The sequence below is a fragment of the Ornithodoros turicata genome, chromosome 5 (genome assembly GCF_037126465.1).
Source record: "Ornithodoros turicata isolate Travis chromosome 5, ASM3712646v1, whole genome shotgun sequence".
Classification (NCBI taxonomy): Eukaryota; Metazoa; Arthropoda; class Arachnida; order Ixodida; family Argasidae; genus Ornithodoros; species Ornithodoros turicata.
This window is the reverse complement of record NC_088205.1, coordinates 49561436-49578303: the sequence shown is the minus strand read 5'-3', so window position 1 is coordinate 49578303 and position 16868 is coordinate 49561436. Positions and strand designations below refer to the sequence as shown.

At 45.5% G+C, this 16868-nt stretch overlaps 1 protein-coding gene across 2 annotated transcripts in view; it reads left to right on the top strand.

Annotated features, from left to right (window-relative positions):
- Nucleotides 1-15585, top strand: part of LOC135394454 (lysosomal-associated transmembrane protein 4A-like) — an 83427-nt gene extending 67842 nt beyond the window's left edge. For both annotated transcript variants that reach the window (XM_064625186.1, XM_064625187.1), the window contains exon 7: nt 12117-15585. In XM_064625186.1, coding sequence (XP_064481256.1) covers nt 12117-12335 — 219 coding nt within the window. In that variant the 3' untranslated portion in view covers nt 12336-15585. The remainder of the gene's footprint in view (nt 1-12116) is intronic.
- Nucleotides 15586-16868: the final 1283 nt, after the last annotated feature.

Here is a 16868-nt window from a genome sequence, read left to right as displayed (position 1 = left end):
AAAGAAAGAATAAGAAGGCGGGGGGGAGTCTTGCTTTTGCCATTTCCCTTTCGTTCATTATGATGACAAGATCCACAAGCGAAATCGATCCGCATTCGAGCAGGCACACAACATAGACACACTCACAGTACCAAATCTACGTGACCAAATCATCGTCGTTGAGAAGTTCCCACACGACACATTTCCCAGAGCGCAGAGCTGTGCCGAAGCTGTAACGTGGGCTGGCAAGAAGTATAAGACACAAGATTATAACCTCCACAGAGCATGAATATAAAAAGCACAATAAACATTAATTACCGGCAGGTAAAAAAGACAAGTTATGTGCAGCGACTGAGCTTCAGAGATTTTGCACAGTCACGTTTCTGTGCTTTGGCTCGATTCAGCGACTCAACAAAAAAATGAAGCTTAGTGGTAACATAAAATGCCATTACTTCAGCACTCATTTGCTTGCAATATTCAGTGCAACCAATGGCATCCTATCGAGGTCTACGAAGAAGGGCAATGACATCCATCAGGCGCGGATCTGGGGGGGTCCAAGGGTCCGGACCCCCTCAATTCCGCACTTGAACACGGGGCTCAATCCCAGCATGCACCTGGCACTTGTCCATAGCGGACCCCACCCCTCGGGAAAATCCTGTTCCTGAAAAGTTCCTGCGTACTGAAGCAGCTCGTAAACACGTTTTCCAAAATTTCCACGAACCTAAGCATAACGCCTAGTGGGTATAACAGGCACCCCTTCAATGATTTCCCCAGAAACTCACTGCCGGGGGGGGGGGGGGGTATGCCTGGTGAAGGTTCCGCTTACGAAAAAAGCAGAATACCTTGCTTGATTGAGCGCAAATGGTTCTTCATGATCCACATTGAGTTTGCGTGCCCGCACGCATTTTTGCTCGTATATGTGCGCAATATATGCATTGAACAGTCATTTTCAAATGATTTTGGACAAATGCATGGTACGATCACCTGCATGACTGTGGTCCTACAGCATAAGTTTGACAGTACATGATGTAATTCGCTGCGCGGGACTCGCTATACCAGAACGTGTTGGTGGCCGAGCTGGGTGGGGTCACCTGAGAAATTTCAGGGGGGGGGGGGTGTCGCAAAAATGCAGAAAGGGTGTACATAGGGAAATCCCTGCCCCGCTTATCTTTCAGCTGAGCTGCCTGCAGGTTCTGTACATCATTCTTGTCACTAAGCAACAACTTTCTATGCAGGTCACACTTTGATTTAGACAACAATTTTCCGGCAACATCGGGCCAGCATTGCAGCAGGGCACGAAGCAATGCTTCTCTACCCTCTTCTTCTCCATTGAGGACTAACACACTTAAAAACCGGCAAAATTTACAGAAAGGTTCTCTATTTTGATGCGTCACACATCGCATTCTTTCTGAGCCACCTTAAGCATCACGCAAACCACGCGAACGCAGCAAAAACACTGCAGCGGTCATAAGCGCTTCACAGCAGTGGAGTGCAGCTGTAGCTTCCACAGTTTCGCCACGAAAACCACCGCCCCCCCCCCCTTGACCACGTGATCATCCGTAACGAATCACGACAAAGTAGCCGGAAAACGGCGCCAAAAAGCGCGCGCTAGCTGATCGAACTGCGCATGTGCGCTACGTGCCCTCTCCACACCCTCTCACTCGAATTCTGTACCCCCCCCCCCCTTCCTGTTCCGAGCGCTTCGCCAGGCCATCTGCTAATATTATCGGGAAGCAGAAAATGAAAATCCAGAAGAGGAAGGAATTCACATGTACAAATTTATTGACACGGTAAACATATAAACAAGAAGCAACATTTGAATGCAAGTAAATCTACGCGATTATTACAGAATACTGCAGAATAAATAAAGAATAAATAGTGCCGAGCAACAGAAAGCGTGACTATCATATTGTACAATCCTTAAGGGAACCTATTCGGCTTGGAGAAAGTAGATATTATTATACACATATACAGGGTGTCCACGCTAACTGTGAACATATTTTTTTAAGAACATGTATAACACTTTTCCAAGATGAAATCATTGCAATATAGCATATGCTGAAGGGCACTCACTAGCAGGGCATTAGCAAAGTCCAAAGGCAATGTATTAATTAACTGTCATTAATTAAGTTTTTAATTATAAAAGCTACAAAGTTGTCCCAATGAGAACATCTGTTCCTTTCGGTCACCTGATATCGTAGCCGTTTTCAGAACAAAAATCCGTTCGATAGATCGCCAGCAAAAAATTAGTGAAGGAACACCTTTTTTTGCTTTATTTTGTTCATTGCGCATCTTCGGAGACGCGTATTTCCTTCATCCCCAACGGAAGAGTGGGAAGGAGCACCCCAAGCAGCATAATGTACTGAAAGTCGAGTGCAATAGGGGTGGACGGTATGTGTCTTATCAATGTTCCTTAGTTTCAAGAGTCTGTTCAAGGTCTTCCACCTACCCGTCCACCCCTATTGCACTCGACTTTCAGTACATTGTGCTGCTCGGGACAGTGCCGCCTCATGCGTCGAAGATGAGCTTTAACTTGCGGAAACAAAACAAAAACAAATGTATCGGGTGACTCTATCGGAACTGGCCTTATCTTAAGTTGCATTTTCTGTTTCCTTTTAATCTTTTTACAGGATGCGGGAGGCGACAGTGTGCTCTTTCTCCCTCTCACATTGGGGGTGAAAGAAAGACGCGTCTTCTAAGAAGCGCAATGAACAAAATAAAGAAAGAAATGGCGTTCCTTCACGATTTTTTTGCGGGCGATCTATCGAACGGATTTTTGTTCTGAAAACGGCTACGATATCAGGTGACCGAAAGGAACAGATGTTCTCATTGAAACAACTTTGTAGCTTTTATAATTAAAAACTTAATTAATGAAAGTTAATTAAGACATTGCCTTTGGACTTTGCTAATGCCCTACTACGGAGTGCCCTTTAGCATATGCTATATTGCAATGATTTCATCTTGGAAAAAAGTGGTATACATATTTTTGAAAAATATGTTCACAGTTAGCGTGGACACCCTGTATAGCACGTGATGAGTCGCTGAAGCCATCCGCTTCATCCCAGCACAACTGTCGAATTTTCTGGTGACAGGGGCCACATGCTCGCGGATCGCAAGGCCACGAACAGCTGTCGGTGTCTGAATGAAAAAAAAAAAAGAACCTCTTAATGATATGGTAAACCCGAGCACAGGCAACGTTAATTGGCTGAATACGCTCTGTAAGACACGCTATCGTTACGCGCCTAATGTCGACTGATGACAAAATTCCTTTTCATGCACACCAGTGTATTAAACATCAGACACATTCAACACACAACTACGGCACACGAACTACGCGCACATGCGTCCCAGCTAATGCATTCCCCGTAGACCCGGCGGGAGGTTGGAAGCAAAGAGGAGGAAAACGCACCACGTGACGCGCCTCGGCGAATGAGCAAGGCGGCGGCACGGGGAAAGCGAATGCGATACTCTTCCCCCAGGTACAGTGACTCTACTCCAGACCAGAGCCGTATATTAAAAGGGAGTCTGGCCATTAATGGGTCATGCCTATACCTGAAGCTCCACCCACTTTTTCAGCTTTCCGACCAATGAAGTCTTGAAATATGGGGCGCTATCAATCAGCCTATCCTCACTATTTGCCCCCCCCCCCCTATCCAACATGGGCAGCGCCATTTTGGGTGGCAAATGGATTGGATAGGATTGAAATAGATACCTCTCGCAATCTGCAAAAGTAGTGGATTGTTGGTGCAAATTTGATAAGCGACACCTAGGGAGCGTAAGGCACGTCGGGAATTGTCGTCTGCTTCCGTCGTTGTACCGCTGCCGGCAGAACCACCTGCTGGGACACATTCTGTTGTCGGTATGATTTTTAAACAAATCTACATGAATAGTTGGAATATAAGAGGCAAGAATGTTTATATCCATGAAATCCAGCTGTTAAAAATAAGATTGTACAGCACAGCGCCGTTTTTGTTACGATTTCGTCGTGATCGCCGTGTTCACTAGGCCTAACACCGGCGACAAAACGTATTATTTTCAGTTAGATATTGATGGATGAGCATAAGTTGAAACTGATTTCCGAGAAATTTATATTAGGATGTACATTTGCAGCGTAAAATCAGGTTAGTCTGTGAAAATTTTTTGTCACGAAATCCCCGCTTCACTGTGTTTGTTTTCGTCGCCATTTTGGGTGGCAGTATGGTGTCATGGCGACCTCCTTGGTAAAAAGCAAACCAATCAGAGGAGCGAAACTGTGATTGACAGGTCGAGCCTCTTTTTGTGACTCCTCCCAATGGCCTGACTCTTTTAATATACGGCTCTGCTCCAGACTAGCGTAGCCACCCTCTAGCGGTCGCTCGAGTCAAAATCTCCATTGCTTCCTGTCCACCACGTGATCCCCTCTAAAGTTTCGGTTTTGTAAGGCTTTGTTTCTCGCGCAGCTCTCCGTATGATTTTGCTTGTTGAAAGTAATTTATTGTGAAAATGTGAGCACCGTCGTAGAAACGACGTATGGTAATGTGTTCCTGTCCCGGCTGCGGCTCTCGTTGAACTGAAAGCGGCTCTGTCACGGGAACGCGTTTTGTTCGTACACGGTAACTTGCTTTAGTCGCCCGTGTGTCTTCCGAGTCATCTTGAATTATTCATTTCGGACCTCAAACTCTGCCGCAGATATCTTCTGTTGTTGTACAAATCTGATTAATGAGACGGCATTCTTTACCACTTAGTCAAGAAAAGTACATACGTTGGAAGTAACAGTTGCCACACGTGATGTTTCCGGTCCCGCATACTCCTTTGCGTTCTGCACACTGTGACTTGTCTTCTAATAGAACAGTAAACGTTCGAACACACAGAAATGAAGTGCAAGCACGCGTTCAACGTAATACTGCCATCTGAACTGCGACACAACTACAGCTCGCGTCGTCTGCTTTGCTGGAGCCATGCTGTCTGTAGGGTCACGTGAGCGGTCACGTGGTAGACAGGAGCATCTCATGGCGATTTCGGGTGATGCATTTGGGGCACTTTTTTCTGCCCCGAACCCGAGCGGTAAATTCGGGTGGTGCAGTCCGAGCAAGAGCCGCGTGTTCGGATGATGCACTACGGAGCAGTTTGCTCGCCCCAAGAGCACTTTTTTGGCTCTTGCTGCGAGAGGCCGAGCCAAAACCGCCCTCAACTCTCTTCTTCCGCTCTCGACGGCGAGCATGCGCATATATGCGCCTCACAAGTGTCGTCTGCTACGTATTGCTCCTGCGGCTGTCTGCCTGTCACATGTCTTGTCATCTGTCTCTTTGTTGCGTTCACCATTGACGGCACGGATCTTTACGAAAGTAGTAGCGATGAAAGTTCAATTGACACCGATAATGTGAATGACAAAGAGGATGATGTGACCTGCTTCTCGCAAGCTATGCTTTTTTTCAGGTGAAAGTGCGCGACGACGCCAACGACGCTGCCGGAAGTTCACGAACACGACGAACGCACAATGCTAGCGAGCGCAGCGACCCTCGTAGAAGAGCGGTAGAGCGTCCGACAAATTCAGGTGATGACTGCCCCAGAGCGACTCTCGTGTAGAGCGTGCACTGGACCTGGGCGCTCTCGCTCGGATTACCAGGTGCATCACCCGAAATCGCCATCAGAATGTAATGCGATGCCGGCTACGCTACGCTCGTCCCGACAGATAACTGTCGGAGGGGCCGCTCCTTGTGTTTCCTTCCTCCATGGTGCCTCCTCTGCTTCACAGTTTCTCCTCGGGAATTCGACAGCAGCGCCAGGATATCCAACAGCGGCCGTCCGCTCGTCCTTCCTCATCTATCGGGCTGAAACCGGTTCCGCTCTTTCCACGACACCACTGCACTGCACTCTTCTAGGGGCACTGTAGTACAGCAGAAGAGTTCGTGCGAATGAGTGTTGTGAACATAGTTCGCGATTCGGCTGAAATGTAAATTTGGAAATGCGAAACAGTCGTAAAAATGTCGAGTTGCGTACGAAATCCTTCCAATACACAATAACACACATTCTTGGGGCATTATACACCTCTGGAAAGCGTCCAAAGCGTTATCTTTTCCTGACGACGTAATATTCGAAATTGTTATATGTTTTGGGGTTTCTCTGTTTGCTCATCAGGCGACGCTGCTAGCGCTGATCTCAACTGAGCTCACGGAAGTCCGTGTTTTGCGTTTCGTTGCTCAGTTCACTCGACCGTGGTTGAGCCATTCGACTGCAGTTGACTCAACCGTGGTTGAGAAAGCTAGTGTAACTAGAGTAGTATAGTCTAGATCTAGTTAAAACTCGGGTTCGTGCGCAACTTTTACTTAAGCTCTAGCAACCTTGCTTTAAGCAACATTGCCAACTATAACGTATGTCAACAAGTGGGTTGGGATAGGTTAGGTTAAAAATTGGGGCGTTATATATTTTATAGACCTTTTAGGCGTTGTAGTTCTTGGTAGGCATATTCTTATACTGGGTGTTTAGGGCGATTTTACTTTTGTCATTGGACTACTCAACGAAGCTGCTACTAGGAGTCCATTTTTTGCCTCAGTTGGGGTACTAATTAACAAAGTCAACTTTCTAATTATGTATTGGCTTTAGGGAGCACATTGCATTTGTAGTGTTAAAGCCTGATCACCACATCATCCGCTCGAACCACTGATGAAGCACTAAAGTAATGTCAGCGCGTGCTATAGACACAAGTATTTCACCTCGGCCGTCCTCTGGAAACAGACAGTGATCACAAAAAGAGCGATGATGACGTCAATATCTCCGCCCTCAGAAAAACGTCATACGCGATGTTGGTAAACCCTTATCGCGGTATCTTAGCGGTATGTTTCACAATCTTTGTTTTCTTTTTCTTCTTCCTTTCGTTCTTTCATGTATTCGCAGTCGCTTACCGTATCATTCGGCCGGACACAGCTCTTGCCCTTTCCCAGTACGATAAGCGCTGATATGTAGTGGTAATGCGCAGAGTTCTTTGCAAGGAAAACAAAGCTCGTGAAGCATTACGGTTTTCTGTGATGGTAAGTGAGGGCGGAGATATCGACATCACCTTTGCTCTTTTAGCGATCACTTTGTTTCCAGCGGACGGCCGAGGTGAAATACTGAGGTCTATAACACGTGCTCAGACTACTAGTGCTCCATCAGTGGATCGAGCGGACCATGTGGTGACCAGGCTTTAATATTGCAATTGCAATGTACTCCCTAAAGTCAATAATTAAAAAGTTGATTAAGATATCTATGTTAATTTGTTCCCTAATTGACAAAAAAAAATGGTTTCCTACTAGTAGACCCGTCAAGTAATCCAATGCCAAAAGTAAAACCGCGCCCTAAGGCAACTCCCCTTTGTATGAAAATTTTATAGAAGTGCAAGGGTGCAGGCGAGCTGATACATTGTAAAACGACGATAAAACCTGAGACACGGAAGAAAAAAGACAACACGACATGTTCGTGTTGTCTTTTTCTGTTCTGTGTCTCAGGTTTTATCGTCGTTTTATGAAAATTTGTTGCAGATACTAAAAGGACATCCGCGACTTCTACATGTGTGGGTGACGTCTCTGCTGCCGCAGCTTTATGGCGGGAAACATACCTGTTTTGAATAGCAAAGGCATGCTTGCTTGGACTTCTTGAATTGTTGTAGATACTCAACTCCCTTCGGGAGTTGGGCAAGAGCTCTGCTTTTATGGATCACCCGTTGTATAAGGTACTCCTCGTCGGATACAAAGTTGTCGAGGAGATCGATAACTGCTAGTGGGTACACCTTCAAATAGCTGAAGGAAACGAATTCAAACAACTCAGTTGGGTGAATTTGTTAACTTCTCGGCGTTTGTAGTCTGGGGGATGATACATGTCTGTGTCATCCCTAACTGTGGTCTGCCTCGGCCAATTGTTGTTGTTTACGTTGGGTACACCTTCTTCTCGTATTCCTTCAGCAAGCAAGGTGGTCTAACAGGGATTCCAAAACTTTCTGAGCTCGGGGAGCCCTTCCGACATAGCGAGGAACCCCTAACATGCGACGTGCTAACAGATGGCATCCACTTTCCGACGACTTGAAGGCACTCGACCGGTAATTGAAAGATGCGTGGTTCAAATCCCCCAGCTGTCTGGCTTTTTCGAGGACTGCCATATACAAACTTTTTATATCCCCAGGTACCTTGAGGCTTGTGTTCTCTTTGTATGTTCTAGATTCAGAACAATTACGTTCCATCATGTGCTCCTATTCGTGGAGAAGCCCATTGCACCACGTGCGAGCAGCGGAAAATGTAAACAAGCTGGATCGGTCGCATTCACGCCGTGAGGTTCTGGTGTTTTACATCGTTTTTAAGCGACGAAATAGTAAATACGTGTTGTGGTGTACGTGTTGTGATAAATACGTGTTATGGACACTTGGATGGAGTATCTGTCTTCCGTGTTCCAAAAGACAAACGGGAACGTCGGCGGTAGGAGAAGGCAATCAACTGTCGCGACTGGCAAGCTACAGCTACCAGAGTTGTTTGTAGCCGTAACTTTGACGCCGCAGAACTGACGCACCACCTTCAGGACTTTTAAAAGTAATGCGTTACTTTCTATATAGTTTGAAGTCACGTTTCGGGGCTGGACATCAGTCCTGTCTGATAGGGTTTGGATAGTTTACCCGCATACCGTTGAGGACCTCATGTTCTTCCTGCGTGTCCCCAAACCTCCCAAACCCAAGGCCTTTGTATGCTACCTAGGGTTGCCACTTTTCACAATAAAAAATACCGGCTGGGGGAGAGGAGGTGAAGTAGTGGGAAAGGGAAAGGCTCCTGCGAAATGGAATGTGGGTGACGGGTGGACGTGACACAGAGAGAAAGACAGTGCTTGCTCGCTCAAATACGAGGAAACATATGTTCCTGTGTAGGGCTGAATTAATGATCTTACATATTGCTAGATTGTATTGGAGCAACCGGACTGTATTGCCACTCACTTTGAAAAATGCATCGATGCAGACAAACACTTCAAACTTGCAGGTGGGGATGATGGTTGTATACGGCCTAAGTCCTACCCTAAGAACACACTGTCGTCCCTGGGATATCCTGCGGTCATCATACCACGACAGGCAGGACGTCCACAGGAGGGCGAAATCGGTCCTCAGAGTATCCCTCAAGTGTGAAAATGGGACTCCCACATGTCATTACGATATTCTTTTGGTTGTCCCTAGGAGGTCATCAAGGACCGATGTAGGGGAGTGTGATGACGCAGCAGGGACATAATGTAGCATCATTTTGTTGTACCTTATTTTTTTGTCGTCAGAAACCACACATCAGTGAAATCAAACATGTTTGATTTCACTGATTCATATTGACAAACTGCCGCGCAATGTGTAGTACTTTCCATAACGGAAATAAGCGCGGCGACCTAAAAAGACAGAAATCTAGAAGACAAAAAAAAAAAAAAAGAGAGAGAGAAAAATGCTTGCCGGAAGCACACAAAGGCCGACAAACCCACTTCGAAAGGTACTGGAACTCCCTTCCAAAGAAAAGTCTTACATTGTTCATTGCTTGCTGTGCGATTCTCCGTAGGCTCGAGTGTACTGCTCGCCTCCGACACAAAACGAAGGGTGAGATATTGAAGTTTAATTTCATTTAGCAAACACACACTACTCAAGCGACGAATTCCTTGAAGTATCAAATCGCAAGCATTACGGAGCAACGTTTGTTACTCCTTTGGTTTGAGACATACGGGTATAGGACCTTCAAAAGTCAAAAGCAGTGCTACAGAATCTCGCTTTTCTGTCTTTTCCACGGTAAATGCTCAAAGTATCAAGGTGCCTTTTCGGAGGGGAGGGTCTCTTCTGACGGCCCAGAAAGCAAAACGAATGTGACCCTCAATATTTGCAGTCTTAGCATTTCTCGTCCCTTGAGCTACCTGCGCCAGGACTGGCACTGGAATGACCAGGGTGTCGAACCGAAACGTTTTTCGTTCTGGTTCTATCATAAACGGTCCAGTACCGGTTCTGCTCCGGAGCAAAAAATGACGGTTCATACCGGTTTTAACCGGTTCCGCTTCTGGTGGACATATCCATTCCCAGAAAAAAAATCAATGTTGCAAAATGTAAACCCGTTTATTCCACATACATGCTATTTAATATTAATGGGCAGCTGTGAAATTGATAGCTCCTGGTTCCTGTTGGTGTCTGTCTGTTCAAATAGGCTTTCTCGTCTTGAAGCGCATGATACAGACGGACTTGTTTGTCGTGATGTCATAAGTAAAGTACTTTCTTGCTGGATTGCTGCGATCGCGTCCCATCCGAATGCCTGTTGCTGCTTCCTAGCCAGCAAGCACCACCGCACGAGTACAACGCAAATCGAGGAACACCTTCACTCACAAACGCGCTCGACGGCTCCGTTTTCTGTTCTTCGTGTCCTGTCCACAAAAGAGACGCCACTTCGCTTGCCCTCGCGAATACGTAAATGTATTCAACTTTGCTGCCTTCAAACAAGGGACGCGTTGCGCTACATTACCGATAGAGGCGCCGTTGCGCAGCCCCCTTGGGTCGCTGTTTAGTTGAGGAGAGTTTGGGCGGATGAAACACTATACGGCACATTTGTAGAGAGTCACAACCTGTCACATGTGTCTCTAAGTTTATGTGCGCGAACGATAAAATGTTACAAAGGGGTCATAGTATACCGACAAGCATTCTACCGTAACCGTAACCCCTGTAAAGTATCCATGACATGACTTCAGAGCACTCGATGTCAATTTCATTCACCCATTCGTAGTCCAAACCGACGAAGGCAGTCCACTCCTGTTGTGTCGTCCCCGGGAAGAAGACTAAGGAGCGCACGGAGATAGTGGTTTGAGAGTAACACGACAAGGTCTTCGTTGCATCGTATGAAATGAGAACTGTAGAAGAGAATGTGAAAGCGAATGCGTGTCTAGTCAAATGAGGCCCCCAGGGAAGTCGTCGGAAAGCGGATGCCAGCGTGGTCGGATTGGCAAATGCTGGCGACCAGTAATTGAGCGATGCGTTGTGCAACAGAGGTTAATGTGCTAGCAAACAATTCAATACGTTAACGATTTGATACGTTTAAATGCTGACGTCCAGCCGTTTACAAGCTTATTCGGAGACGCATCTTTCCTTCACCCCCAATGTGAGATGGTGAAGGAGCCTCATGCGTCGAAGATGCCGCCACAGTGCCGCCTCATGCGTCGAAGATTAGCTTTAATTTGCGGAAACAAAACAAAAACACACGTATCGGGTGACACTATCGGAACTTCCCTTATCTTGTGTTGCATTTTCTGTTAATCTTTTTTGAAGGACGCAAGAGGCGACACGTGTGCTTTTGACGGTCGAGCAACACATGGCCAAGAACGTCCGCCGGCCCAGAGATGATAGAAGTAAAAACAGCATGTCAATAACCGTTATAGTTTTTTATGAAAAATATGTATCGCATAAAAAAAGACACCTTGTATGTATTTATGGATCATTATGAACATACTCAGGAACTGTCTATTGAGAAGCGCGCGTTTTCTGAGAAAATTGGTTACACAACAGTGGGCGCAGCTGCGGCGATCTCTCTCACGTCCTTCTGGCGTCTTGTGACGTCTGACCACGTTTATTGACGCGAAAGAAAACAAGACGACGGATCCACTGCACTGCTTCACACGCGAGACTGGTGGCGCGAAATACATCCACGAAAAGAAGAAAGAAAAGTTAAAGAAGAAGGCGAGCGCTTCACTATAGACGATCCTGTGTTTACAAACATGTGGCGCACGAGAAGACGGGTTCGAAGTTAGATTTCGCTGTGGTGGGCAAGAAGCGGGAAAGACTCATTGGCTGATAGGTTGATAAAGCTGATACAGCCTATACCAGAATGCTTTGCACGGTGGTGTTACGTAATCAATGATGTAGAGGCGCAGATCGTCCATTGGGCAACTGACATGACGTAGCAGACAGGCAGCCGAGGGACTTCTGACCCGTCAGACTGAAGGCTCTCTGGTGCATCAGGATTGCGCGATGCATGCAGTGAGTGCTTTTTGTGCGAATGTGTATCGCGAAGCTTGTAATCCTAATTCCTACTTCTACTGACGTCGTTTTTTTTTCATCGGATCCTTTGAGTGTCCATGCGTTCACTTACAAGTTCTGGTTGTCTCAGAAACGACTGTAAATCAGTTTACACAATTAATTGCAGATCTATTATTTCATTGTGGTCCTGTCATTCTACAAGGAGATCGAGGCATCCGAACGCAACCCGCAGCCTTCTGTAGCGTACTGCAGTGTGCCTGGCAATGTCCCTCCTGGCTATCAACCTCTAGGATACCCAGAGCCTGGCGGAGGTCCTCCTCCAGGTTATGGTCCCCAAGGTGGTTTCTGCCATCCTCTTCCTGAGCATAAGGGAGATGTTGTGTAAAGAGAAGAATATTTGCTTTGTCTGTTATATGGTTATCTGCGTGAGCAAGTGTGATTGCGTACTTCTATAAGTGTGCATATGCATAAGTGTTCCTCGAATTTATTTTTCGTTGCCTTGAGATGCGAACGTCTTATGCTGAGCCTACTTTTTCTCTCCTCATGTTTTGAATGTTTCAAATAGTGACATTCATTTTTTTGGTGGTGGCATGCAGTAATGCTATTCTTCTTCGATTATCTGTATCTGCTGAGGAAAGTGTATTGGATAACACGCTTAAAACGTTTAGGTTATTCCTTTTATGTGTCGTTGAAAAACGTTGATAGAGGATTACGAATCGGACATTCCTTCTCTGGTGACCTTAAGGAAAGTTTAAAATTTTACAAACAAGGGAGATATTAGGAATACTGATGCGGATATTAGTCTAGGATAGCCTGAGAAACTGAAAAAGGGACGCAGTAACCTACGAGAAGCAAATTCAACATTTTGACAGCACTTGTGATAAGTCACCTAATAGTACACATACCCTTATAGCATACTCTTGCAGATACTCCCATGTTCGCCGTCGATAGCAAGTCATCGTCCCCATCTTTGCAACTCTGTGCCATTTTCCACGCATGTTCGCTGCACAAATAACTGAAGCTATTAAGGAAGGTTCAGCTTTTGCAATGCCATCCAATAGGCTGCAGTTTATGCACAGTTCTTGTACACCTGCAAGTTAACACGAGGACACGCACTGATGGCTCCGGTAATGGAACGACAAAGTATTCCTCGGGTGCTGCAATCCGTTGCATATGACATTTTTGGTCCTCGTCTTTCACAAAGCTTTACGCGTACGGATTAATGTGGAATTCCACACAAAGGTACCGTTGTCTGCGTATATTGCTAATGCCCGCATGTATATGGGCCGGTACCAGTGTTGGTTCCATCCAGCCTTGGTGAAGCTACACAGAGCCCCGACACGAGCGCTGTCATTCACCATGGTTTCACCAAACACCATAGCTGTCACTATCCTAGTAATATGCGCTTGTGAAACTACACAGCCACCTCGTCAGCTGAGCAGACTCATCCGACTGTCGCTGCTGGTTTGGAAACCGTGCTTGTCACTGCCTTACAACTTTTCATGCTATGTATGAAACTGCTGCAGTGCATGTCTCATGCATGATACTTCACTTGTTGTGCTGTTGAAGAAACATTGTTTGCCTAACCGTTGCTACTTGCCTTATATTTGTAGCCCTTGCCCAATGCTTAGCAGAATTAAGTAAAATGCATATTTTTTCTAACGAAATGCTGTATTTTTAGGGCCTTCAGTTTTCGGGTAAAACCTGATAAAGCCCGTCTTTACCCCCCGATTTACATCAAAATAGTTCGGGTTTAACCCGATAAAACCCGTAAACCGGGCATGCGAAAGTGCGAACCAAGGACTTGATCCGCACACGCGCGACCGCTCCCGGCTTGCTCCTGACCGCGCCGCGTCTTGCTGGTGAAGTAAACAAAACACGTCATGTTTGGATTTGTGGACGCTTGCATGCAGGTCCGATTTCTAGCGTGAAAAAGTTCCTTTGGTAGGCGTCACCATTTGAAAGTTGGCTTCACCTAACACTTCCGTGTATAGCGGTCAAGCCCACTTCAACGAATGTTTAGTGTTGCTTTAAGTGCACGTTTGTATATTTAGCGGAACTTTTCGATTCATATATTTGTATTACGAGAACGCCATCTTTAACCTATGACATCATACACTTTGTTTAGTGATATATTAGGTTAGATTAGTGCGGCTGTGGCAGCTTGCCTCGCACTCCCAACTTCATTATCAAAGCGGCCATGGTCATATTAATTTAATCTAACTTCACTAAACTAACCTAAGACATCATCAACTCGGTTAGTTTAGTGATAAGTTAGATCGGGCCATGACAGCTTCTCTTGTCCCTCAAAATCCGTTTAAATAATGAGGTGAAGCCGCCTTGCAACATGGCAACGCCAACCAAAGTAATACCCTGAAAAAATGGCTAAGAAGCAAGCGAGCTGGTGAAGATGCATAATACATTATTTTTACATTACAATTTTACATTATGCATAATACCCTGGTTTCGTACCAAAAATGCCCTGTGTTTTTCACACCCAAAGAAATGTAGTCTGCTACATGAAAGCTTGTGTCAATAAGTAAGTTGAAAACTTCACTGTTGGATTTTTGTACTGTTAGTGCTTTCCGTGGACGTTGATGAGACCCTTTCTTGTGCTGTTACCAAAATAGCAAAGGATTCAGGAAAAATCACGCTAAACAAGAAACAAAGAGTTAAGCAACGCTCGGCGTTCCTTGAAGTGGGTTTGCCCGCAATACACGGCAGTGTTAGGTGAAGCCAACTTTCAAATTTTGTAGGGAGTCTTTTGTATCAGCAAAGTACGCGGAGTAGTATATAGGATGCAGCAACAGCCAACGATGTACGAGGCATACCAACGCGACCGCGAGCATGCTCTCAACACTCATCGATGGATGATGCATCGAGGGATGAGACTGAACATGCCACTTATTCTTTTCATAAACAGGGGCCAGTCCAAGCCTTAGTGGTTATACAGTGAATTATGATCCAGTCTCTTAATAAATATTCTTTCACTTAATTTCAACACTCCACAGACCGACCGCTGTGGCGTCGCTCATGATCTCAGTTGTCTCGCGACGTAAACCCCCAATTATTAATTAATTAATTTCAACACATAAAAGTATTTTTTTTTCACCCGAAAATACATCACTTCTCAGTATATCACCCGATTTTACCCTGTTTGGCAGGTCCTGGTTTTCAACCCGATATTTACCCCCGATTTTCACAAAAAATAAACCCCGAAAACTGAGGGCCCTATGTATTTTCCTGAGCCCCCGTTCTCTTTGGCTAATTACATTCGCTGTTCAGGTGTTACGAGTCTGTTAACCTTACCGGGTTCGGGTGTAGTCTGTTGTGCAAGGTTATGAAAATTTGTTGCTGACGTACTGTTTGATCAGCCTATGGATATAAGGAAAATTTACGTCTCTATTGTTTTTGCTCCACTGTCATTGCGAAAGTACACATAAAGGTGACAACTGTTGAACATATTCTGGGCGATTGCTTTCTACGGGAAAGTTTCAACTTTTTCTTTTCTTCGAAAACCGTCCTAATTCGAGACGTGCCTGGGGGGGGGGGGGGGGGGGGCGTGTGATTGCACTAGCTGCACAGTTGATCCCTCTGGATACTGTGGAATAAAAATGACGCGAATATTTCCTGACGATGTGCCCAGAAACTTTTAATATGCAACAGGAGGCAGAGTGTTTCAGTATGCCCCAACCTTGGGGCACGTAGCAATAGGCTACGGGTACGTTCAAACAAGTGGACATTGCATAGGGCTGGAATCAGCGATTTGCCGTGCCGTCATGGCCTACGTATAATAGGTCCTTTCGCCGCCAGCCACGAAAAATACTTCGGCGCACGGAACCCCGCGGTATTATTATTTCCGCCCTCACAACCAGGAAGGATTTTTTCGGGGACCAAATTTTTCGGGACCATTTGTTCCGGAACCCAGAGGAGACACCCGTCTCCTCGTTCTCCTCCACCCACAATCGTTTGGGAGTAGACACCCTCGTGGAGCAGACGACGTTTCCATAGCGCTGCCTGTTTTTAGGGAAGATTTGATCAGCTACTTTTTAAAGTTCATTTCGGGTTTAGAGCAGAAATAATTCTCGAATAGGTTCATGAGTTCAGCCCGCACATTTTAGTTCAGTTAGCGTAAATTTGCAGATGTGCCGCGTAGATTGCAACTTTCGTTGTTGTCTTTTTCTGGCACGGAAAATGTTGATTTTACTCTCACTCATATCTCTCAATGAAGGTTGAGAAACATATTAATTCATTACACAGTCACACAAACTATAGTGGTGTGTTATAAAGTAATGCCGCTTTCGGTAGTTATTTCGTGAGGGCGAAACTTTCCAAACGCGTGGTTTCCTCGTAGCATGCAGTTTGTTGCAATCTGAGCAGAGATAAAATTACGAGGTGATTCTATTTCAGAGAAGACATAAGACTTCAGGAGAAGTACTTATAGAAATCCTGCGTTGTAATCATGATCATCTGAAAGTCGTCTCTGGTGGTATGAGAGACGGGGGATACACATGCTATAAATCGCATGACTCGATCGTTTTCGGTGAAGAAATAATCTTATGTTGTTTTTCGATGTGGTTGACAATAACTGATCTATATTACACTATTAACGTATTGTAGATATCTTTGCACACTTTGGGAAGATGTATCGACTTCAGATAGCAACGGCTCTCATGCGTTCCCTTTAAACATAATGCACATGATCATCCCATGATAATATATCTGAAGAACCCTTCAAGTATTCCTACTATTTTTGCGGCTTGGACTGACTAACCAACCAGTTGTAATAAGGAGATTCCAACAAGATTTAAGCCGGGTTACTAAATTAACAGGATAGAATTTCCGCTTACTGAAGTGTGGCCCTAATAGCACTTTTCAGCTATAGAAATTGGTTGACGAGATACAGGTGTCAAATTCA